Source organism: Littorina saxatilis, linkage group LG16 (genome assembly GCF_037325665.1).
Source record: "Littorina saxatilis isolate snail1 linkage group LG16, US_GU_Lsax_2.0, whole genome shotgun sequence".
Lineage (NCBI taxonomy): Eukaryota > Metazoa > Mollusca > Gastropoda > Littorinimorpha > Littorinidae > Littorina > Littorina saxatilis.
The window spans coordinates 46,314,754-46,339,150 of NC_090260.1; the positions used below are offsets into that span (position 1 = coordinate 46,314,754).

At 43.5% G+C, this 24,397-nt stretch overlaps 2 protein-coding genes across 2 annotated transcripts in view; one reads left to right on the top strand and one right to left on the bottom strand.

The window, feature by feature from the left end:
• LOC138949682 (ankyrin repeat and KH domain-containing protein 1-like) overlaps nt 1–20,894 on the bottom strand; it is a gene marked incomplete in the record, with an annotated part of 43,337 nt that extends 22,443 nt beyond the window's left edge. The window contains 8 exon segments of the mRNA XM_070321461.1: nt 3,137–3,308; nt 3,605–3,772; nt 5,137–7,553; nt 11,340–11,555; nt 13,003–13,184; nt 16,265–16,496; nt 20,123–20,265; nt 20,855–20,894. Coding sequence (XP_070177562.1) covers nt 3,137–3,308; nt 3,605–3,772; nt 5,137–7,553; nt 11,340–11,555; nt 13,003–13,184; nt 16,265–16,496; nt 20,123–20,203 — 3,468 coding nt within the window.
• A 187-nt stretch (nt 20,895–21,081) lies between these two features.
• LOC138949753 (centrin-3-like) overlaps nt 21,082–24,397 on the top strand; it is a 35,627-nt gene continuing 32,311 nt past the window's right edge. The window contains exon 1 of the mRNA XM_070321573.1: nt 21,082–21,144. Coding sequence (XP_070177674.1) covers nt 21,128–21,144 — 17 coding nt within the window. The 5' untranslated portion in view covers nt 21,082–21,127. The remainder of the gene's footprint in view (nt 21,145–24,397) is intronic.

The window sequence follows — 24,397 nt, forward strand, 5'->3', positions numbered from 1 at the left end:
TGTCTGGGGTCAAACTGAGAAGCAGCATCTGAGCGATGTACGATTGACACAGTTTCTGTTTCTGGTCATTGACCGTAGGAAAATAAGTACCCTACTAGAGAGCGTTCTCTAATTCTAAAGGATTGGTTTACACCAGCATGGCTGACCAACCTATCATTGACAGCAATATTGTTGTCAAATCTTTTCCATTAACTAAGGAATAAAAAAAATAGATCCAATTTACTTCACCAAAGAAAAAAAAAGAGTTAAACTAAAGGACTGGGGATGCAACTCATGAATCAAAAGCATAAAGATCACCTGCAAACAGTGCTAGGTTTAGGAAATCTGAAAATGTATACACACACACACAGAACACACACACACACACACAAAACAGACAACAGACAAGAAACAAGCAAATACATAGCAAGTGTGATGAAATAAATTAATTTTAAAAGAAAAATATGAAAAGAAAGAAAGAAAGAAAGAAAATAATTCAGCTAGTTTCAGTATTAGTTCCTGTGTGTATGTGATTGTGTGGTTACTCAAATCCCATAGTAAACTTGACATGTACATTTTGTGATAGGGGCCAATTAATGAATGTCTTTTGTGTGTGTGTGTGTGTGTGTGTGTGTTCGTCAACCGACATATGTGGGTACGAGCCGCTGAGGTGGTTGTAAGAAAACCCGCCTGGTTCAGTGGTTGGGGGCTGATTGGGATTTCTGATTTACCAGCCTAGCCAAAAAGTTGAGGTACACCCCATGTAACATGGTCATTTGCAAAATAAAGTACAAGCACTTGTTGACGTTTATATTGAGTCTTAAAATTTGCAGCTTATTACAAACAAAAACCATGGACAGTTGTATCAAATATTAAATCAGTGTTTGTGTATTTATTAGGTTGGAGCAAGGGGAGAGCCAGTCCTCCTGTGGTGGCAGCGAGGAGAAAGATTGACCTGATGGAAAAGTTTGCTAAACCGGAACTACCCTCTTCCACAGCAGAAACATCAGCTTTGCCATCTTCTGACCAACCATAAGAAGATACAGATACTTTGCCATCTTCTGACCCATCACAAGCAGATATGGATACTGGTACTGTGCAACGTCACTCCGCTGACATGTGTTGGGCTTTTGTCAACATTGATCAGCTCAATCTATTGCTGAAAGGTTTATATCCTGTACTGAATGCTTGTCTGATAGCAGTCTGATTATGAAAGAAGGTGATGCATCAGCCCAAGGATTTGCACAGGCCCTGCATCTGGAGTGCATATGAGTGTCCATTCAAGTCTGCAGTTGTTTACTCTTCTCCCGGTGTTTGCAACGCTTCGGGTGGTAAAGTTGCATTTTAAATAATCCGCGTATGACCAAGTTGGTACATGGAAAGGGACATTCAGCTTTACAGAAATTTGCTGCAGTGTTAGGATTGAGCACAGAAATACTGTAATTAAAATGTTGCAACTTTTGAATGGCTTGATAGCTTTGTTCCATTTGTGTATATATAATTATGTAATGTTGTTGATGATTTGTGAAGCATCATTTCTATGCAATGGAATAAGAAATCAGTGCATCCGTTGGGTTTTTATGAGTCTGACAGTTTGGTTCTGATCAATATTTTCATATCAGCACAAACACAGATAATTGACTTTTTTAATGTTTTCATATAATTTTTTTTTAAATCAAAAAAATCTGATAATTTGATTATCAAATCATTTCCCCTTCATAGTTAAAGTGTTATTCTGGTTAAAAAAAAACAACACCCCATTAATTTAAGCTCTACTGTGGTACTAGTTTACCGGGGTACTAGTGAGAATCTTTTACATGCTGTTTTCTCTACATGTAATTTGAGACAAAATGTGGTAATTAAAATGTTGTAACTTTTGAATGGCAAGATGGATTTGTTCCAATTTTGTATATGTTGTTTATGATTTGTGAAGCACCATTTCTGTGCATGGAATAAGAATACAGTGGATTCCTTGTGTTTTTATGAGTCCGACAGTTTCGTTTTGATTCATATCTGCACTAACATAGATGAGTTTTCAAATGATTTTTAAAAAAAAGTCTGGATAATTTGATCGTCAAATCATTTCCCCATCATAGTAAAGTGGTTATTCTTATAAAAACATATCAATTCAGGCTGCACTGTGCTACTAGTTTGAGGTACTGGTTGGAATCTTTCAAATGCTGTTTTCTCTGAATGTAATTTTCAGACAAACATCTGTAATTAAAATGTTGCAACTTTTGAATGGCTTGATGGATTTGTTTCATTTTTGTTTATGTTGTTTATGATTTGTAAAGCGTCAGTTTTGTGTATGGAATAAGAGTTAAGTGCATTGGTTGGGTTTTTATGAGTCTGACAGTTTGGTTCTGATTCATGTTTTCATATCCGTACAAACAAAGATGGCTGTTTTCATATGATGTATATAAAAAAAATCCTGATAATTTGATTGTCAAATCCTTTTCCCTACATAGTAAAGTGGTCATTCTGATAAAAACATATGAATTCAGGGTGCACTGTGCTACTGGTTTTTTTATGTACTGGTTCAAATCTTTAAAATGCTGTTTTCTCTGAATGTAATTTTCAGACAAAACGCTACAATTAAAATGTTGCAACTTTTGAAAGGCTTGATGGATTTGTTCAGTTTTTGTATATGTTGTTTATGAGTTGTACAGCATCAGTTCTGTGTATGGAATAAGAGTTCAGTGCATTGGTTGGGTTTTTATGAGTCTGACAGTTAGGATTTCATGTATTTTTCTTATCAAAACTGAACCGGTAACTGAAAATGCTAAATTAAAATAATATATTGCTTAGAAATGCTTTTCGATACACAGAATTATTAAACACACACATATTGCTGCAAAGAAGAAAAATTGGATCAAAACATGCACTGGTTCACAAACTGCAACATTTGAAAAAAAGCACATTTTATAACGTTTTTCTCACATTTTGGTGAATAAAACCCCCAAAAATTGCTTTTCACTCAAAATTTAAAATGGTTTCCCTTAATTAGGTTATTCTGCTTGCAAAAATCAAACAAGCAGCAAGCTGTTTCCAAAATAAAAAAAAAAAGTGCTTGCCTACCCTGTCCCCCCTTAAAATTGAGGAAGTCTTAAAGGGGATGTTCCACTGCATGTGAAAAAGACAGGAGCACAAGTGTGACCTGCTGCACGTAGTGGTGGATGAACTTGAGCAGGTCCTTGTTGTGCATGACGCGGATGTTGCGGGGGTACTGGCTGAAGATGTACGCCGTGAAGTGCGCCCCCGACATCAGCAGCAACTTGAGCGTGCGCTGCCGGTTGTTGAAAATGGCCCAGTAGATGGCCGACGTGTGGCTGGTGGGATAAGGATGAGATAAGGATAAGATAAGTTCTGAGTTTGTGTGTGTGTGTGTGTTTGTGTGTGTGTGTGTGTGTGTGATTGCATGTGCGTACGTGCACGTGTGTGTGTGCGTGCGTGCGTGCGTGCGTGCGTGCGTGCGTGCGTGCGTGCGTGCGTGCGCGCGCGCGCGCGTGTTTGTGTGTGTGTATGTGCGTGCGTGCGTGCGCGTGCGTGTGTGTGTGTGTGTGTGTGTGTGTGTGTGTGTGTGTGTGTGTGTGTGTGTGTATATGCATGCATGCCCCACACTCACTTGTCGTCGAGCAGGTTGAGCTGGGCCCCGTGCTGGATGAGAGTCCTGGCGTTCATCTCGCAGCCAAAGTAGACGCTGGCCAGGAGAGGCGTCTCGCCGTAACGGTCGCGTGAGTTCATGTCTGCGCCATGTGTCACCAGCAGTTCACAGGCTTCTGGCAGGTCCAGCCTGAAACACACAAAATACTATAGGTAGGGGATATTCTGACCTAAACATGGTGCGAACAGGCACACTGTTTCTGATGCGCTCTACGTTACTGACTGTAACACTTTCATGTGGAAAGCTTCTTTTTTTACATCAGAGAAGGGAAAATAATTCAAGTTCTGGTGTGTTTTTTTTAATCGTGAAAGGGTAACGAATAAAGTGTGACCGTCAAAGCTACCACAGACACACAGACACAGTGAGTAGCGTTGCGTTGAATTTGACCCCATCAGCTCTATTGTTGGCCCCTTCCCCTTCCCCTTCCCCTGGGATCCACCTCACCACACCGCATCATCAAAGAAATAGTCAATGTATAGACACATTGGAAGGTAACCGTGACTGGATAGTTCCAATGCTTATTGTGCTGGTTGATGGCACAGCCCGGCTCCCACTGTCTTCTAGTTTCACCTCCATCCCACCACAACCACACTACACCCCAAGAGACCGCACAGCCCAGCTCCTACTGTCTTCTAGTTTCACCTCCATCCCACCACAACCACACTACACCCCAAGAGACCGCACAGCCCAGCTCCTACTGTCTTCTAGTTTCACCTCCATCCCACCACAACCACACTACACCCCAAGAGACCGCACAGCCCAGCTCCTACTGTCTTCTAGTTTCACCTCCATCCCACCACAACCACACTACACCCCAAGAGACCGCACAGCCCGGCTCCTACTGTCTTCTAGTTTCACCTCCATCCCACCACAACCACACTACACCCCAAGAGACCGCACAGCCCGGCTCCTCCTGTCTTCTAGTTTCACCTCCATCCCACCACAACCACACTACACCCCAAGAGACCGCACAGCCCGGCTCCTACTGTCTTCTAGTTTCACCTCCATCCCACCACAACCACACTACACCCCAAGAGACCGCACAGCCCAGCTCCTACTGTCTTCTAGTTTCACCTCCATCCCACCACAACCACACTACACCCAAAGAGACCGCACAGCCCGGCTCCTACTGTCTTCTAGTTTCATCTCCATCCCCACAGCCCGGCTCCTACTGTCTTCTAGTTTCACCTCCATCCCACCACAACCACACAATCACTCACAGAAACGTGAAGTATACATGACTGGACACCAGTGTCAGTGGAGAGCTTCCACTCACGTTGTGCTGGTTGATGGCACAGCCCAGCTCTTACCCCCTTCTAGTTTCACCCTCCACCCCACCACAGCCACACTGCACCACACCACACCACACCACACTACACCACACCACACCACACTACACCACACCACACCACACCACACACACACACCACACCACACCACACCACACACCACACCACAACCCAATCACTCAAAGAAACGTGAAGTGTACACACCTGGACACCAGTGTCAGCGGAGAATTGCCGAACACGTTGTGCTGGTTGATGGCACAGCCCAGCTCCAGGGCTCGGCGGACGAGCGGCACGCTCTGACTCAGCACGGCGGCGTGGAAGAAGTTGCCATGGTGACTGCTGAAGAAGGGGTTAGCACCGTGGTCAAGCAGGTAGTTGACCAGCTGCACGTTGCCGTCGTACACCGCCATGAAGAGAGCTGTCGACCCGTCGCTGCCCTCCTGGTTCAGGAAGCGGATCACGTTGTGGGATCGTAAGTCTTCGTCTACGTCTCCCTCGAGTCTTCTTCTCTGTTCGTTCTCTGACGCTCTTCCTCTCCCGTCTCCCTCCTTCCTTTCAGAGGAGAACACGTCCTGCCACTTCTTGATCGCCGCGTCGGGGATCTCGTAGGCAGGGGACCCGAACTCCACTTGGAAAATGGGTTCGTCAGGCGCTGGGGGAACAGAGGAAGACACCACACTGATAACATCAGCCGCTGACGCCAATGTATTTGCTGGAAATGTGACAGCGAAGGTTGCAGAGACACCGCCTTCTGTTCCATCCTTGCTGGCTGCATCCTCACAGTTGGGAGTTGTGGCAGTCGCCGACGAAGACGCGGTGAGGTTCACAGCGGGGGACCAGGCAGTGGTGGGGGGGTTGAGAATCCTCAGACCGATCTCGGCCGCCGTGGAGTAGCAGCCCTTGGCCGGCTCCATAACGCTCGACGCGCTCGGCTCTCCCGCCCTCTGCAGACTGCCGTGATCTCTTCTCAGGCTGTCCCGGACAGATGTATGACCCCACGCCGCACCACCAGAGCTCTCAACGTCCCCCATCGACGCTCTTCTTCTCCTCTCCGCTCTCTTGGACGGGGACTGCTTCCTCCCGCCGCTTTTATCGCCCGTCTGGTCAGCCCCCATGCTGCGCAGTTCCCCTCCTTCCCCCGACCGACTGCCGGAGCGGCTTTTCACGAAGCGGGGCGAAGGGGCTCCGTGGTCGAGTCGCTTGTGATGACATTTCTCGCAGAAGCCAGGATGCTCGACGAACGTGTTTTGCGACGTGCAGGCATCTTCTCCATCCTTTGCAGGTCCTACTGTGTCTGTGTCGGTGCAGGTCGTTCCCGACTCAGACTGGGCGAATCTGGTTCCAGTTTCAGCTAAAAGCATTTCAGGGTCTACAATTTTCACTTCACTCTCGTCTTCAGGTTCTGAAAGCGCAGAAACAACTCCATGAAAAGATGCGTCCCTTTCACGATGAAACTCAACACTCTCAGCTTCCAGAGAGGTGTTGGACGGGACGGAGGACACTTGGCTGCGACAGTGGTACACGTCCTCTCTCACCTGTACTCTGTAACTGGTGATCCGGTGGTTCATCCACCCAGCCCTGGAGCCCTGGTTCCCATCCCGACTCGACCCTTGCTCAGAGTTGTCTGCCCTTGATGCTTCAACGTTGATCATTGAAGAGGCAGAGGATTGCCCTGCAGTAGAATCAGGGCCGGCTTCTGTTGAAGATTGCTGAGCAGAGGTGGGGTTGACGTTGACGTCACCAGTACCACCAAGGCCAGATTCCGGTTTGATGTTGCTTGAACCGGTTCTGGAAGCACCATCAGTCACACCTGAATCAGGTTCTGCAGGATTCTTACTGCTACCGGAATCGGGCCTTGAAGCACCATTACCATCACATCTCACCCTTCCATTATCAGAGTCCGTTTTTGAACTGACAATACTGGAATTGGAACTCACTCTCGGAGTAGCATCACTACAGTTGGTCTTTGAAGCAGCACTGCCTAAACCGCCACCGGTGTGGAAACTGGAGCCAGAACCAGTATCGGAACAGGCATTAGAACTGGAATCCACGCCAGAAGCAGACACAGAAGTGGAAGGTGGAGCAGCACTACTGACAGTGGTTGTGGCGATGGTACCGGCGCTGGCGTCAGAAGCAGTGGCCCCCCAGCGGCTCTGGTTGCGCGGCAACAGTTTGAAGAATCTCTCCTGGAAGCTGGTGGTCACGTTCTCCTGTGCGACGATGTAGCGATCCTTGATACTGACGTCGCTGGACTCGGGCGCCTGCATGGTCTCCACGGGCGGGTAACCCATCCGGCCGCACACCTCCTCCACCAGGAACCGGACAAACTCAAAGTTCCCCTTGAAGCAGGCGATGTGCAGCGGGGTGTACGTCTTCTGAAAGAAGGAGATGCGCGTGCGGCGGTTGGGGGAGGCGCCGCACAGGACCAGCCGCTTGGCCATCTCCGTGGAGACAGGGTGGTCCATGAGGAGAGCCAGCCCGACGGGCGTGTGGCGCTCGAAGTTGGGCTTGTTGAGGTCGGCCCCGAACTGCACCAGCAGGTCCACCATGTGCACGTGGGAGTTGCGCACCGCCTGGTGGATGGGGGACTCCAGGCTGTCTGGGAACGTCTGGTTCACGTCCTGATCACAAACATAAAGACTAAGGATAAGAACAAGATAACAATAACAATGTCCTCACCACAAACCAGCAAGAAGAATACATAAACAAGAACAAGAACTAGTTTTCGACTTTTCATCTTCCTCAGCACAAGTTACAAAATCAATAAGCTAAACAGAAGCCGAGTTGCCAGAAACAGAAAAAGAAGAGCAAGAGCACAGAAGAACACAGAGTGTAACGTGCCCTAACCTAAAAAAGAACAAAGTCTAAAGAAGCGGTAGTGACAGTGACGTACGTAGAATTGAAACGCAACGACACACGTAACAGTAAGGGGGGAATGAAAAGAACGTAGTCTTGGTTAATTAAGATCTTCTTCTTCTTCTGCAGTCGTGGGCTGAAACTCCCACGTACACTCGTGTTTTTACACGAGTGGAATTTTACGTGTATGGCCGGTTTTACCCCGCCATTAAGGCAGCCATACGCCGCTTTCAGAGGAAGCATGCTGGGTATTTTTGTGTTTCTGTAACCCACCGAACTCTGACGTGGATTTTCAGGATCTTTTCCGTGCGCACTTGGTCTTGTGCTTGTGTGTACACACGAAGGGGGATAAGCCACTAGCAGGTCTGCACATAAGTTGACCTGGGAGATCGGAAAAATCTCCACACTCAACCCACCAGGCGGCCGCGGCCAGGATTCGAACCCTCGACCTTCAGATTGAGAGGCCGACGTCTTACCACCCCGCCACAGCGCCCGTCAATTAAGATCAAAAGGAGAAGGAAGAAACGAAAGACAATAAAAGAACTGAAAAGGACCAAAGAAGGTGGATAAAGAAAGCGGAGGTGGGGGTGGGGGGTGTTCAAGAGAAGAGATATAAGATAAGGACAAGATTTATACAATACAATACAATACAATACAATAACTTTATTAATCTCTAAAAGAGAAATTACATTGCTGAGCGTTTGTGTCCGTAATAATAACATACATAAAACATTCAAAATAAACATTTGTTCTTTGTCCTGAGAAAATATAGCACATTGGTTATCACATAAGAAAGTATATTAAAAATAAATTAACATGCATTCACCATCAACAATGCACAAAAGAAAGTCAGCACCTTGCCGGTTATCACATATTGTCTAAGATTAAGAGAGTAGAATGCAAAACAAAATCAACAATACTGAAACAATACAGAACACCGTGCATCAGAGCAACAACACCAGCATCTACCGCCCCATCTGAGAATTGAAGATGTGAATTGCAGATGGAATGAACGAATTTCTGTAGCGTGTGGATCTTGCGGTTGGTTGTCTGAATCTTATACAGTCGCTATGCATGGAATATCCATTAACCCCTTCACTGCCCACCCTGTATGTAATACGTGATCATTTTCGGTTTGTCATACGCCCATAACCGTATCTCATACGTGGGATTTGTGTCAACAACATTTCAGGACATTTCTGAAAACTAAATGGGAGGTAACCACTGTCCAAGTACTTGTAGGGGTTCTAAACACAGTTCTTTCCCATAGACCGTTCAGATAAGTTACTACCACGTGTTGAAAACTGTGTTACAAATGTAGAACCGACTATAGCATTCAGCCGCCATTGGCGGCCGAAAGTCGGACCTCAACTCGTAGACCTGTTTTCAAGCGATACAGTGTTCTGGAAGCTCTACAAGAAGTGATTTATGGATTACCACACAGAAGAATAATTTTATGGGCTGTAATGTGAGTACCTGATGTTTGACACCGGTTTTAGCAGTGTTTTGTGTGGTTTTACGTGCTGCAATGTGTGTGTGTGTAAGTCCGGAAACTGTAATTTTTGACAAAAATGGTCATTATATCAATTTTTACGATAACAATCACAAACAAAGTCCAATGATCATGTCATCCTATAATAGCCAAGGGTATAAGCAAAACACATGCCAAAGATCTAAGAGATATCTCAATAAATGATCGAGCAGTGAACAGATTAGTGAACCTACCAAAGAAAGCGAAATTTTGCCCTGGCACACAGCAATACCAAAATGCTGTTATACTGTGGCAGTGAAGGGGTTAAAAATCAGTGTGAATAAAAACTAGCAGAGAGAGCAGGGTTTCATTTACTAGTGCGCCCTGCGCCATTGCCACATTAAATCTGAAAATGTCCCATCACAATTCCATTCAGTGCGCGCGTCAAAGGGCGCATTGAGATTACGTACCACTGCGCCACCAAATGTACACTTTACATTGGATTACACACACACACACACACTCATAACATGATATAGCGGCTAATTCTCAGATGCCACCATATTGCATCTTTTGTCAAAACGCGTACAGGCCTCGTTTGCGCTTCTTGCCTTTGACTATGTCCCATCGGCATTTGGTTGAGGGGGACAAGTGTCCCTTAGCCTTTTTCTCCCAGGCTAAACCCTGAGAGAGCATGTCATTAATCTTTCTTGTCTGGATTATTGTCAGCAAGTGGGTCTGCAACTGCAAGCAGTGCTTTTACACTCTAGTTGTTTTGAAGAGCCCTCTTCCTCTCTCACACACACACACACACACGGACAAACACAGACACCCACACTCACACACACATTCGCTACACCACGCACACACAGACACTCACACACACATTCGCTACACCACGCACACACAGACACTCGCACACACATTTGCTACACCACGCACACACACACAGACAAACACAGACACTCACACTCACATTCGCTACACCACGCACACACACACAGACAAACACACACACAAACACTCACACTCACACACATTCGCTACACCACCAGACCTGATTACCACTAAAATTTCCTGGTGTACAAATGAGGCTAAAAATGTGTACAATCAGAATTTTAAGGTGTACAATTCATTCTCGCGGTACACACTGTGCTTTATTCCCCCCTCAAACCCCATTATTTAAAGACTGTAAATTATACATGTAACAAAGAATTTGTGCTGAAAGTAAATTAAAACATTTTTGTTGAAAACAAAAACCCATACACTATTAGATATTTGAAAATGTGACACAAAACAAATGATAGAAAAACATAATTTTTATTTTTGACCTCTGAGGAAAATTTGCATCAGCTGCTGTCAGCAGTATTGAGTCAGCCCTTCATTTCTGTCACTGCACTGGTCAGTATTTTCTGGTCTCACACAGTCCTCTTTACACATTGCTTTCTAGGCTCACACAGTCCTCTTCAGACTTATATATTTTTTTATAATTTTTTATTATATTTTGTTTTTGTTTTTGCGTATGATTTTAATGTCTGGCGTATAATCGTACAGCGGTCTTCAATTTCGTAAGATTGTACGCAAATTTTGTACAGTAACCAGGTCTGCACCACGCACACACACACACACACAACTTCTCCAGGACATACAGACACGCACACACACAGATACAGATTTTGACACCTTAACCAACAATATCGTTTCTCATTTAGGGCTAGTCATTATGTCCAATTAACCTGAAACTGAAAATCTCATGAACCCTTATCCTGACCGTACACTAACATGGAGCTATATATATAAAAAAAAAATTGGAGCTATGCCTGAAACTCAAACCTAAATTCATTGTTCTACCTTTGCCAATACCTGAATTATTGGAATTAAAGTTAAATACTAGAAGGAATTTTATGTGTTGCAGTATATATTGTTGAGAATTTCATTTTAAAAAATAGGACCAAGAAAGAAGGATGCCTGAGAAAAAGAAGAAAAAAATCTGGCAACAAAATATGGGTTCAAGCAACCTGCACTGCAACTGAGGGACACAAAAAAACTTAAAAAAAAAAAAAAAAACTTTGTCCACTACCTCTCCATGCTCCAGCAGCAGGCGGGCGAGGTGGACGTTGTTGCGCAGGATGGCGACCATGAGGGGCGACTGGCTGGTGAAGAGCTTGTCGTCCAGGGAGATGCTGCGCAGCAGGTGCACGTCCGCCCCCGACTGGATCAGCAAGCTGGAGATGGCCGACTTCTTGTTCATGGCCAGCTGGATGGGCACCAGGTTGCCGCAGCACTGAGCGTTCACCTGGCGGGGACATGGACAACATTGCTGTTAGTTTGTTTGTTTATTTGTTGCTTAACGTCCAGCCGACTACGCAGAGCCATATCAGGACGAGGAAGGGGGGATGAAGGGGGCCACTTGTCAAGCGATTCCTGTTTACAAATGCACTAACCCATTACTTGTGTCCCAGCAGGCTTTAGTAAAACTAAATTAATACCTACTGGAAGATTACCAGTTTCCAGTATGTTAAAATAGGCTTAACCTATCTACTGCTGGACTTACATCAGAACACTAACAGATTAAACTATACATGAATCGCGAGACAAGCGGCAAGAGAAGAGATTTTTGGAAAAAATACAGGTGAATGAGCAAGAAGGCAGAAAAAAGAAAAGAATTCATGAAGAAAAAGAGAGCATGACAGGAAAGAGGAACCAAAAATCTACCTAACAGCAAACTAGAAAGCTCCTGCGGTTCCAAAAACAGGAGGGGCCTTTAATTTCATAACCGCAGTGCCCCACTGCGGGAATTGCTGTTAGGATAATATCAGTTTCTTGTTCATGGCCAGCTGGGTGTGCACCTGGTTGCCGCAGCACTGAGCGTTCACCTGGTGGGGACAACACAACCACACTAAGAAGCAAGTTTGCAGGCATACAGACACGCTTAAACATCAACGGACACTTTCTTTCTTTCTTTATTTGGTGTTTAACGTCGTTTTCAACCACGAAGGTTATATCGCGACGGGGAAAGGGGGGGAGATGGGATAGAGCCACTTGTTAATTGTTTCTTTGTTCACAAAAGCACTAATCAAAAGATTGCTCCAGGGGCTTGCAACGTAGTACAATATATTACCTTACTGGGAGAATGCAAGTTTCCAGTACAAAGGACTTAACATTTCTTACATACTGCTTGACTAAAATCTTTACAAACATTGACTATATTCTATACAAGAAACACTTAACAAGGGTAAAAGGAGAAACAGAATCCGTTAGTCGCCTCTTACGACATGCTGGGGAGCATCAGGTAAATTCTTCCCCCTCACCCGCGGGGGGTATCAACGGACACCTGAACAAGCAAGATAAACAGGAGCAGTGCAGGAGTAACAGCCTTGCTGGAGCAACCATTTGTCTTTCTGTCGCAGATTACGATATAAACAGTCGCCTACACATACCTCCAGTGTTGCCAGCCAAACAAAACTTTTTGTGATTTGTCAGTTCGCATCTCCCGCCAAAATGTCATTAACATTTCCTGTCATCACGTTCTGAGGCTAAAGGCTGTGTGCGGTATGCCAAAATGGACCCGCATACCATCTTTTACAATTTCTTGACGTAAAGTACCCCAAATAGAAAGATTTCTCCCTCTCACCGAGACCAATAGACTTCCTTGTAGGATTTTGACGTAATTAGTTCACGTGCAGGACATGATTTGAGCCTAATTGAGGGCCATGCTTTCTTGTCCGGCGAATGAGTCATACCTTGCCCCCGTGTTTGAGCAGCATCTCCACCAGGGCCACCTCGTTGAGCAGGATGGCCAGCCCCAGTGCGTTCATGTCCTCCACCCCGTCACACTGGTTCACGTCCGCCTTGAAGTCCAGCAGCGTCCACAGCAAGTCTTCGTCGCACGTCGACAGCGCTGCCATCAGAGGCGTTTCCACACCTGAATGCAAGAGAAGATACTTTATTTTCGGGACTATAAGGCACAACTTGTTTTCCTCAGGTTTAACCCCTACATCCTATTAAACAGCATGGCCAAAGGGTCCACAGCAAGTCTTCGTCGCGCGTCGACAGTGTCGCCATTAGGGGTGTCTCCACACATGAATGCAACAGAAGGTACGCGACTATGAGGCGCGACTTTTTTCCCCTCAATGCGCATCAACGGCATCAGCTTTTGTATGGCTAAAGCGACGTCGAAAGCAAATCTTCGTCACACCTCCACAGCGCCGCCATTAGAGGGCGTCTCCGCACCTTAAGCTTCAGTCAGATACGCGATTCAATCGTTTAGATTCAATCGCGTGATTCAATCTTGAGCCGATCGCACATCACATCGTAGGCCATTGACCCGTCACACGAACGATTGACGAACGATAACTCCACGCGAGCGGGGCGGAAGTGACACTAATGTTTGAACATCGCTCTACCTTTCTGAAAAATACCTTTCAGCATTATGCCTTTGCGAAAAATAAAGTTCCCAGACAGTTGCAATTAATGTTTCCCTGCCGCTGTACATGCCTAAAACGTCTCCTTTATATCTGAGTAAGAAACTGTTCTTCCAATAAGTTTTGAATCGACGAAGAGACGCTATCTGCCACTGTCCGCCATTTTTACGTCATGGCGTGAAGGCCGCAACAACGCGTTCTGATTGGCTCTACCCCTGCGATTGACTGACGACTGGGTCGCAAGAATAGAACAAGTTCTAAAGCTCAAAGCTACGAGGGAATCGCATGAGACTGAGTCACAGACTTGTCGTAGCTATTTTCCACGACTCAGTCGCCCGTGTGACAGGGTAAATCGCACAATTGAATCGTGCATGTGACGGCCCCATGAATCAGTGAATGCAACAGAATGTACTATACTTTTGGGACAATAAGGCGCAACTTTTGTCCTCAACTTTAACCCCCGCGCACTATCAAACAGTGTGGCTAAAGAAGTGCTCAGCAGCATCCACAGCAAATATTCGTCAAATGTCGACAGTGCCGCCGGTATGCAACAGATCGTATGGGGCAATAATCAAGGCGCGACTTTTTGTCCTCAACTTTAACCCCTGCGCCCTAGTGAACGGTAGGGCTGAAGAAGAGTCCAGCAACGTCCACAGCAAATCTTTGTCGCATGTCGACAGTGCCGCCATGAGGGGCGTCTGCACCTGTATGCAACAAAAGTTACTTTATTTTCGGGACTATATTTAAGACGCAACCCTTTTTTGCAACTTTAACCCCTGTGCCCTATTGAGCGGTATGGCTAAAGAAGAGTCCAGCAGCGACCACAGCAAGTCTTTGTCGCACGTTGTCAGCTCCGCCATTAGAGGCGTCTCCTCACCTGAATGCATCAGAACATACCATACATCAACTTTAAACCCCTGCGCCCTATTGAACAGTATGGCCAAAGAAGAGTCCAGCAATTAGAAGCGTCTCCACACCTGTTTGCAGAATAACGGTTTTCTGTGATGATCCGTAACCCAGACCTGCCAACTCTTGAATTTTCAGCGTAGCAAATACTTTCACCTACCTTGTAAACGCCCAGTATTGTGCAAAACCCACCCCTTCCTTTGGGTCGAAAACAGTGCATAACAAAACTGTTGATTTTAAACCTCTTCACAAAAAACAGGCAGAGAGATTCTTTGTTCAATTACCTTTACAACAATATATACTTTGTCGTACCTTGACTCAGCGTTTTCACACATGTATATGTTTGTAAAACTAACACACCTTATTTCTTTTTAGCAAATTTCTTCAATAACCCAGTAGTAGTAAAATTGATATTAAAAGTCCTACGTTTTTTTGCCATTAAGGACTTGAGTGTTTGTCCACTTTTACAGCCCAGGAATAAAAAACGCTCGCGCTGGACCCGAGTACTCTTCAGACTGGCTCGCTCAATAAATATAAATGTTTGGAATGTCTGTGGTGTGAATGTTGGTTTCTGACCAGAAATGCAGATCAATCTATCTGTGGCCGATTCATAGATTCAACCTACAAACTGCGACCTCATCTGTGATCAGATATGTTTCGACAAGCATTAAATGGATGAAATTAACCACATGCAGTTTATTCTTCAGAAAAATGCAGCGATACGCACCCCCAAAAATGGGTTGGGTTCGGTGATTTGTACATAAACGTCTTCCTCGCGATAGATTCGCTTATTATTTTGTCTTATGAAGCCGTCATCAACACGAACACAATGATTGCAGAAGCAAACTCTGTACCTACACGACCGAGACACAAGACTGATTATTTCACAGCTGCAATGAAAATAGAGAACAAAGACGTTTTGGGTAAGCTTACTCACGTCAGGTCTTCACTGACAAGCTAGGAACAGACGGAAAATTCCGAACAAAAGTAAATGACGTCAAAGTCTCTTTCGCTTTGCGTGTAACTTTGTCATGACGTATTTTTGTGTGACGCGTTCGGCTGTTCTATCAGGTCAATGGCTGCGTGTTGCCGTGCCGGTGTGAACTCCTCCTACGGCCAAGTCGTTTTTGTGGTTTATTTCGCATTTAGGTCCCAGGTAACATTATGAAGTTTTAATATGATCAATCGGACCTATTATCAAGTTAGTGTATCAACTTTTGAACGAACTGCGCCCAGTAGTTTCCCAGCAATAAGCTGTTAAGTGGAGACAGACAGACAGACAGACACACAATTAAAGTCTGCTGAGCCCTAGTAGTAGCGTACTCAGGGATAAAGGGCAATATATACTAAGATAGGCAGGAACAAGGGAAAGTAATGACCAGCGGGTAGCAGGGCTTAAGGCCCCCCCCAAAAAAAATAGTCTGTTTACGGTAACCCGACCGACCCTATTTTTTTCGCGCGACCCTAGACTTTTTTTTGGCATTTGGGGAAAAAAAAAAAAAATTGGTTTTTTTTGCAAAATAACGTAAAAATATGGTTTTTGGGAGAAAAAAAAAAAAAAAATCCCGACCTACCGACCCTATTTTTTTGGCCTATGTTACCATAAACAGACCTATTTTTTTTGGGCCTAACAAGTTAAATAGGGGGCTCCACTGTACAATGCTTAACCACCCACCTGTGGTATAGTTAAGAGCAGCTCCCCCGGCCAGAAGCTTGGCCACGGTCTGCAGGATGAGAGACCGGGTGTTGGACTGGTAGACGTCGGCACTCTTCCACACCAGCGCCTTGGCCATGCTGTCTGTGCGCGACTGGCGCAGGAAGCTCTGGTACAGCTTGATCACCCGGTACACCGGCACTCGCGTCTCACACCGACACATGTCCTGGTCGGCGTGGATCTGCTTCCGCACCTGATGAACACAGGAGCTTGTCTGCTTAAAACATGCTTGACTGTGAAGAAATGAGGCATGAATGTAACCGCCCTTCAAGTAAACTACCTGTGTAACATTGTGAAGAAATGAGGCATGAATGTAACCGCCCTTCAAGTAAACTACCTGTGTAACATTTTGAAAAAATGAGGCATGAATGTAACCGCCCTTCAAGTAAACTACCTGTGTAACATTGTGAAGAAATGAGGCATGAATGTAACCGCCCTTCAAGTAAACTACCTGTGTAACATTGTGAAGAAATGAGGCATGAATGTAACCGCCCCTCAAGTAAACTACCTGTGTAATATTGTGAAGAAATGAGGCATGAATGTAACCGCCCCTCAAGTAAACTACCTGTGTAACATTGTGAAGAAATGAGGCATGATTTGACCAACCGCCCTTCAAGTAAACTAACTGGGTAACATTGTGAAGAAATGAGGCATGATTTGATCAACCGCCCTTCAAGAAAACTAACTGGGTAACATTGTGAAGAAATGAGGCATGATTTGACCAACCGCCCTTCAAGTAAACTAACTGGGTAACATTGTGAAGAAATGAGGCATGATTTGACCAACCGCCCTTCAAGAAAACTAACTGTGTAATATTTTGAAGAAATGAGGCATGATTCCAACTGCCCTTCAACAAAACTAACTGTGTAACAATAACATTGTCATGTTGTCCACCATCATGAAAACTTGTGTAACTTAGCATTGTTATGGTCACGTCAAATAAGCATCTGCTTGAGTTCGTGTCCTAGCTGCATTTTTGTCAATTGTTTCATGTCATGCATTTTGAATAAAATTGTGTTTAAACCAACATTGTCATTTTGAAGAAATGAGGCATCATGCATGATTCCAACCGTCCTGCAACAAAACTGTAACATTTCTTGAATGTACAGTGGCACTACCTCCCTTTTACAACTCCAAAGATCTGAGAAAATCAGGTCTTAAAATGCAGGGAGTATTAAAACGGGGTAAGCTAAGCTTTAGGCACACAAAAAAAAGTTGTATGTTTCTGGTCACCCGACCCAACCTAGTTTTTTCCCGCCGACCCTAGACTTTTTTTTATTGCATTTGTAAAAAAAAAAAGCACAAAAAAAGCGTCAAAACGAAAGTAACAGACGGTAGACGACACAAGGGGGATAACCCCGCATCCCTTTTGTCTCATTTGTTTTGTAATGTGTTGTCTTTCTCTTTGTATAGTAAGTCCAGTCTCTTTGCGTCACTGTGTAGTTATTTTCTACCCTGACAACAAAAAAAACAAAAAAAATTTAAAAAATCCCCACCTACCTACTCTTTTTTTTTTGTAGCCATGTTACCAGAAACATACAACTTTTTTTTGTTGGCCTTAGAGAAGATAATTATGAATGTTGAGTATACATCTGAAAACCTGGGGTCTTAAAAGGGGGGTTCCACTCTATCTAAATAAAATTGTCACTGGTTCTCGCTGTCACATGAGTAATAAAATGTTCCAAATCTACAAGCAACATATTTTCCTCAAGAATGAAATAAGTCAGTTCATTAATATGTCTGATAGAGAAAACACGTACACCCTCAAGTTGTCTTGTCAATAGTATTTAGTATACATTTGGGTAACGTACCCTCCTCAGCTTTAAACAAAATCTGACTATCAAGTGTAAATGCAGTGAGACGTATCTATACATATAATAAAAGAGAGTGTCTGTCTGTCTATCTGTCTGTCTGTCTGTCTGTCTGTGGTCGCCATACCTCAGAGATGGCAAAAGATAAGCACAAGATATTTTGCATGCACACTGCCCTGGACCCACAAATGTGCACCTGGGTTTTAGTTTGTCCAGACATTGTTTCCTTCCTCGGATAATGACCCTCCCCATCTCTATCAATACAGTCTACATAGTGCAAGGGAGGTAAGTCATGCTTTGTCACCCACGGAAGGGAGGTAACTCTCATCAAACCAGTATACCGTGTCATTCTCAAGGGTTACCCCCCGCCCGCTATCATCCCGCCCCCCCCCCCCCCCCCAACACACACACACACACACTAACCCTGCCCCCTGCTCCCCCTCCCTGCCTTCCAGATCATCGCGAATAATGTTTACGAAACGATCGCCTCAGTGAAAGATCACGAGAATTTACAGATTTCTCTCCCCTGTTCAAAAAGGTATGACGCGCTCACTCATCCCCCCCCCCCCCCCCCCCCGAAGAGAGAAACTTTTAGTTGTGGCTTGGCTCTTCTAAAAAAAAAGTCCCCCCCCCCCCCCTTTCAATCCCCAGATCCAGTGATATTAGAGACTTGCTATTGCTCCTATGACGGGAAGAAATGAAGAATGAATAATTAACTGGACAGTTCCGGAAATTTCTAGAAGGTAAGGGAGATAACTGTTCACCTGTAGCAAGCACATCATGCCAGTGATATTAGAGACTTGCTATTGCTCCTATGAGGGGAAGAAATGAAGAATGAAAAATTAACTGGACAGTTCCGGAAATTTCTAGAAGGTAAGGGAGATAACTCTTTTTTGTCTGTGGTCGCCATACCTCAGATGGCAAGAGGCAGGAACAAGATAGTGTGCACGTACACTCCCTAGGTGCCGCAGATGTGCACCTGGGTTTTAGTTTCTTGATTCATTGTTTCAGTCCTTTCTCAGATTATGGACCTCCCATTTATTGAATACAGCCTATATGGTGCAAGACCAGTTCAGTGCCTACTGTTCACCTGTAGCAAGCACATCATGCCAGTGATATTAGAGACTCGCTATAATTGCTCCTATGAGGGGAAGAAATGAAGAATGAAAAATTAACTGGACAGTTCCGGAAATTTCTAGAAGGTAAGGGAGATAACTCTTTTTTGTCTGTGGTCGCCATACCTCTGAGATGGCAAGAGGCAGGAACAAGATAGTGTGCACGTACACTCCCTAGGTGCTGCAGATGTGCACCTGGGTTTTAGTTTCTTGATTCATTGTTTCCTTTCTCAGATTATGGACCTCCCATTTATTGAATACAGCCTATATGGTGCAAGACCAGTTCAGTGCCTACTGTTCACCTGTAGCAAGCACATCATGCCAGTGATATTAGAGACTCGCTATTGCTCCTATGAGGGGAAGAAATGAAGAATGAAAAATTAACTGGACAGTTCCGGAAATTTCTAGAAGGTAAGGGAGATAACTCTTTTTTGTCTGTGGTCGCCATACCTCTGAGATGGCAAGAGGCAGGAACAAGATAGTGTGCACGTACACTCCCTAGGTGCCGCAGATGTGCACCTGGGTTTTAGTTTCTTGATTCATTGTTTCCTTTCTCAGATTATGGACCTCCCATTTATTGAATACAGCCTATATGGTGCAAGACCAGTTCAGTGCCTACTGTTCACCTGTAGCAAGCACATCATGCCAGTGATATTAGAGACTCGCTGTTGCTCCTATGAGGGGAAGAAATGAAAGAAAAATTAACTGGACAGTTCCGGAAATTTCTAGAAGGTAAGGGAGATAACTCTTTTTTTGTATCCAAACAAAGGAGGTAAAGCTAATGATAATGGGCTAGCGAGCGTCCTAAATTGCTACTGGGCTCCGCTTACTCCCGGGCGAAGCCGGGCTTAACTGCTAGTGTATATATATGGAATTGACTGAGGATAACTCACATCTTCCAGTCTTCCGGCCTCTATGGTCGTACACAGCCTACAGAAGGGCGACGGTTCAGGCTGCACTGCTGTGGCAGCCATCTTGATAGCACGATCCTCTCTTATCTTCCTTTGTCGCTGTTGCTTTCCCACGAGATTAAGACCTAAACATACATCAATATTGTGAAATCTTGAAATTCATAGGATGATAATAACACGTATGCAAGAGACATACACATACACATGAAAGACACACATGCAAGCATGACTCTTACTGGAGTCCCTAATGTGTTTCATCTTCATTCACTTAGAAAATGATTAAAAGCTGATGGGTTCAGAGTTATAGCAATTTTACTTTTACACTTTTACACAGCATCCATAGTTCGTTTGAACGCCCGTTATCACAACTTTACTGACAACAGTGACATTTTCTAGAACTGGTCAACTCGAAGTTTACTTTTACTGTCTGCTCGAAATGAAGCGACTCAATTCAACTGTCAAGTGTGTCAATTTCTGATTACAGATGAATAGACTTACTGATTCAGTATGACATGCATGATGCAGCGTGCAATGCATCTGCATGGCTGCTATGCTGTTTTCCAGACGACTGCTGTCACAGTTGTTCTTTATGATCAACCCTTTATTTGTGTAACGAAGTAATCAGAATCTCATGTTTCTGTCATGCTCAAATACCTCTTAGCTTCAGAAAACGTACGACAAACGGTTTGTTCGTTATGAACAGCAGGGACTTACCTTCTGTTGCCAAAAGTTACAGCAGCAGACGACCTTCACCTTCAACCAGATGTTCTATGCAGAGCTGACACTCGATCAACTGCTTTGAAGGAGCGTTTTCAATAGCGAGAGCTAACTTTGTGTTGAAAGATCGAAATTCTTTTAAAAAGAAGTCGTTACTTTCATATACCATGCAATACAATAGTTCAATATTGTAGCTGAACAAGACAATTTCAATTCGAAACTACACAACGTCAGCTTTAGGTTGAGCGCGAGAGTTTTCGTCGTCTGAAAATGAGTCTGTCACTGCGGTAAGAAATTTAATTAACTACAAGTTGTTGAGCGTGTGAAATGCTACCATACGGTCCTGTAATAATGACTTTTACATCTGAAGTAGGCAGTAAGAGCACAATCAGTCTGTGTTTTGCACACAGGTCAGTTTTAGCATAGACTGAACAGTCGTCCGGGACGCTTTTGGATCATGTCTATGCCTGTCTCATCTCTTTTAGAACATCTAAGGTTCCGATGATCATTTAGTTTGTAGGATACACACGATTCAGATGTCAACCTTTAATAAAACTGTCTGATTTGACAGTAAATCTTGCCAAAATAATCAGTTTTGGGGGTATTTTATCTATATATTTCGTTGGTGCCTAAAATAGCTCTAGTCCTGCTGAACAGGACAACTCATGCTTGCAGCAAGATATATTCGGTGTTAGGCCTAAAAAAGAATAGGTGTGGTTACGGTAACCCGACCTACCCTATTTTTGGGGGCCGACCCTATAACTTTTTATTACATTTGTCAAAAAAATACCAAAACAAACAAGTAAACGAGTGCAGAAAACGCAATGAAAGCGAAAGCGCCCGAGTCGCACACTTATTTCCCTGTCAAGTAGGTTTAATTTGTACACACTAGAAAAAAAAGTTTTAAAAAAAAAAAGTGATTGCCTACCTTCCTACCCTATTTTTTTTGGCTATGTTACCATAACCACACCTATTTTTTTTTGGCCTTACTACTTATTCAGTTATTGTGATCTCTGTGGCTTAGCCATTTCTCTTAGGCCAAACAAAATCATAGGTGTGGTTAGGCCTAAAAAAAAAATAGGTGTGGTTACGGTAACCCGACCTACCCTATTTTTAGGGGCCGATCCTATAACTTTTTATTACATTTGTCAAAACAAAAAACGAGTGCAAAAAACGCAATGAAAGCGCCCGTGTCGCACACTTATTTCCCTGTCAAGGTAGGTTTAATTTGTACACATTAGAAAAAAAAAGTTTAAAAAAAAAAGTGATTGCCTACCTACCTACCCTATTTTTTTTGGCTATGTTACCGTAACCACACCTATTTTTTTTTTTTGGCCTTACGGTAACATAGCCCAAAAAAATAGGGTAGGAAGGTTGGTAATCACTTTTTTTTTTTAAACTTTTTTTTCTAATGTGTACAAATTAAACCTACTTGACAGGGAAATAAGTGTGCGACTCGGGCGCTTTCGCTTTCATTGCGTTTTCTGCACTCGTTTACTTGTTTTTATTTTTTATTTTTGTGACTAAATATAATAAAAAGTTATAGGGTCGGCCCAAAAAAATAGGGTAGGTCGGGTTACCGTAACCACATCTATTCTTTTTTTAGGCCTTAGTTTGAACCACCCATCCATCTGCCATTCCTGGCAAACTCCAGAATTAGCCCCATGGAAATGATGTTCTAAATGATGGGACCATCTGGGTAAAGCGTCTATCGGGAGCCCCGGCTGTCTTACTCAATGTACTTTTAAAACTAAGAATAAAAAAAAAACAAGCATGAGAGAAAGGGAGAATGTACGTTCTGGCTCACCGATTCCGACAGACCCTAAATATTAACGCAAAATAGGCTTCTGGACTAAACTTTTACTAAAATGAAACATGCGACAAAATCAGAAAAATACTGCATAAATCCATACAAAAAAAATACAGTAAAGTAAGGTTGTTTTGAACCAATGCCGGGTCTGTCGGAATCAGTAACCCAGAACGTACATTCTCCCTTTCTCTTATACAACATTCTTAAGCTCAATACGCTCTCTCATTTACAAACTTTACTTCATATGTTCTTTCACTGTTAGAATTATATCTGATACATGCAATGTGACTGTCTAAACGAATAGTTAACTCTTTACAAGTGATTCTATTTTTACTTTTTCTTCCCGTCCTATTTGAATCCCCTTTTTTAAAAACTGCTTTTTCAGATCTTCTATATCGAGTGGCTTGTTATATTCAGCTCGTGTTTTTGTTTGAATACTTGCTTTCTTACTTTTGTAGTCATCAAAGTCTGTTTGTATCTGTTTGAATTCTTCGTCAGAAACTTTTGAATCTTCAAGTGCTTTACTGATAGACAGTTTTAGGCTAGACAATTTTGATGATGCAAGAGTGGAAATGGATTCGTGTTTTTCAAGCTTTTTCACAATTTTTTTCATTATAGCTGATGCTATAAATGATAAACCACCAACTGCTGCTGCCACACCACCTAGGATTAGAGAAACTGGAGTCCCTACTCCGGTAGCTAACAGAATTGTTCCCGTTACACCTGCAGCTGATGCAAGGATAGTAGAACCAGTGCTGGCATTAGAAAGGCTGTTGTAAGTTGTTGAGTACTTACGTCTAGCGCGAGAATATTTTTCTAATTCATCTTCTAGTTGTTTTTGTATATTACTAATGTGTGCCAGTCTGAATTGTTGACTTTCTGCTGCACTTTCATCAATATTAGGATAAAGCTTCACACTGCTAGTCATCTTTTTAATGCAAAATATAAAATATTTATCTTAATTCTCACTGGCCAGTGTTTCTGCTAAGCTTTGAAGCTGTTCATTGCTTAACACCTTATCTGTATAGTAGAAAGCAATCAAATCAAGATAAGTAAGATTAATACTTCTTATTTCTGTTAAATTATTTATATCTGCGTTAACAACAACATTTTGGTTTGACGTCTGTTTTTTTATTGTGTTAGAATCCTTTTGAACAGCAATAAATACTCTGACTTCTTCAACATTTAATGGTCTCCAGTTGAGATTTATTCCTCTCATTAGAACAGTGTTTGTGGTTTCTTCCCTTTTCCTGACAACTATATCAAATATCATAGTTGCATTCTGCCCTATTGGAAGCTTGGGTATAAAATCGACAATGGTGTCAGCGTCCTTTTCAACACTTTGTTTTCTGTGAATGAGATAGTTGTTCTTATGGAAAGGTTTAACTGCAACTTCTCCCCTGCTGTTAATCGCAGGAACAAGGCTAACAATTAGTGGTTTAGCATTGATTGACTTACGGAATGTGTCGTCTTTTCCAACAAGAGTGTATGGACTCACAAATTCAAACTTCATTTCCCAGTCAATCTTTTTTATAACAGGACTAAGTACCCATTTTTTATTCTGATGTTTCCACATGTAGTATATGTCATCGACAATTGGATCAGGTACATTAACATCACGGATTTGGCCTAGTTTGAGAAATCTTGGTTTCTTTTCATCGTCGATTTCCTTTCTCTTGTAATGACCAGTGTCTGTAAACTCGAATGCATACACTGCACCAACTTCAGCA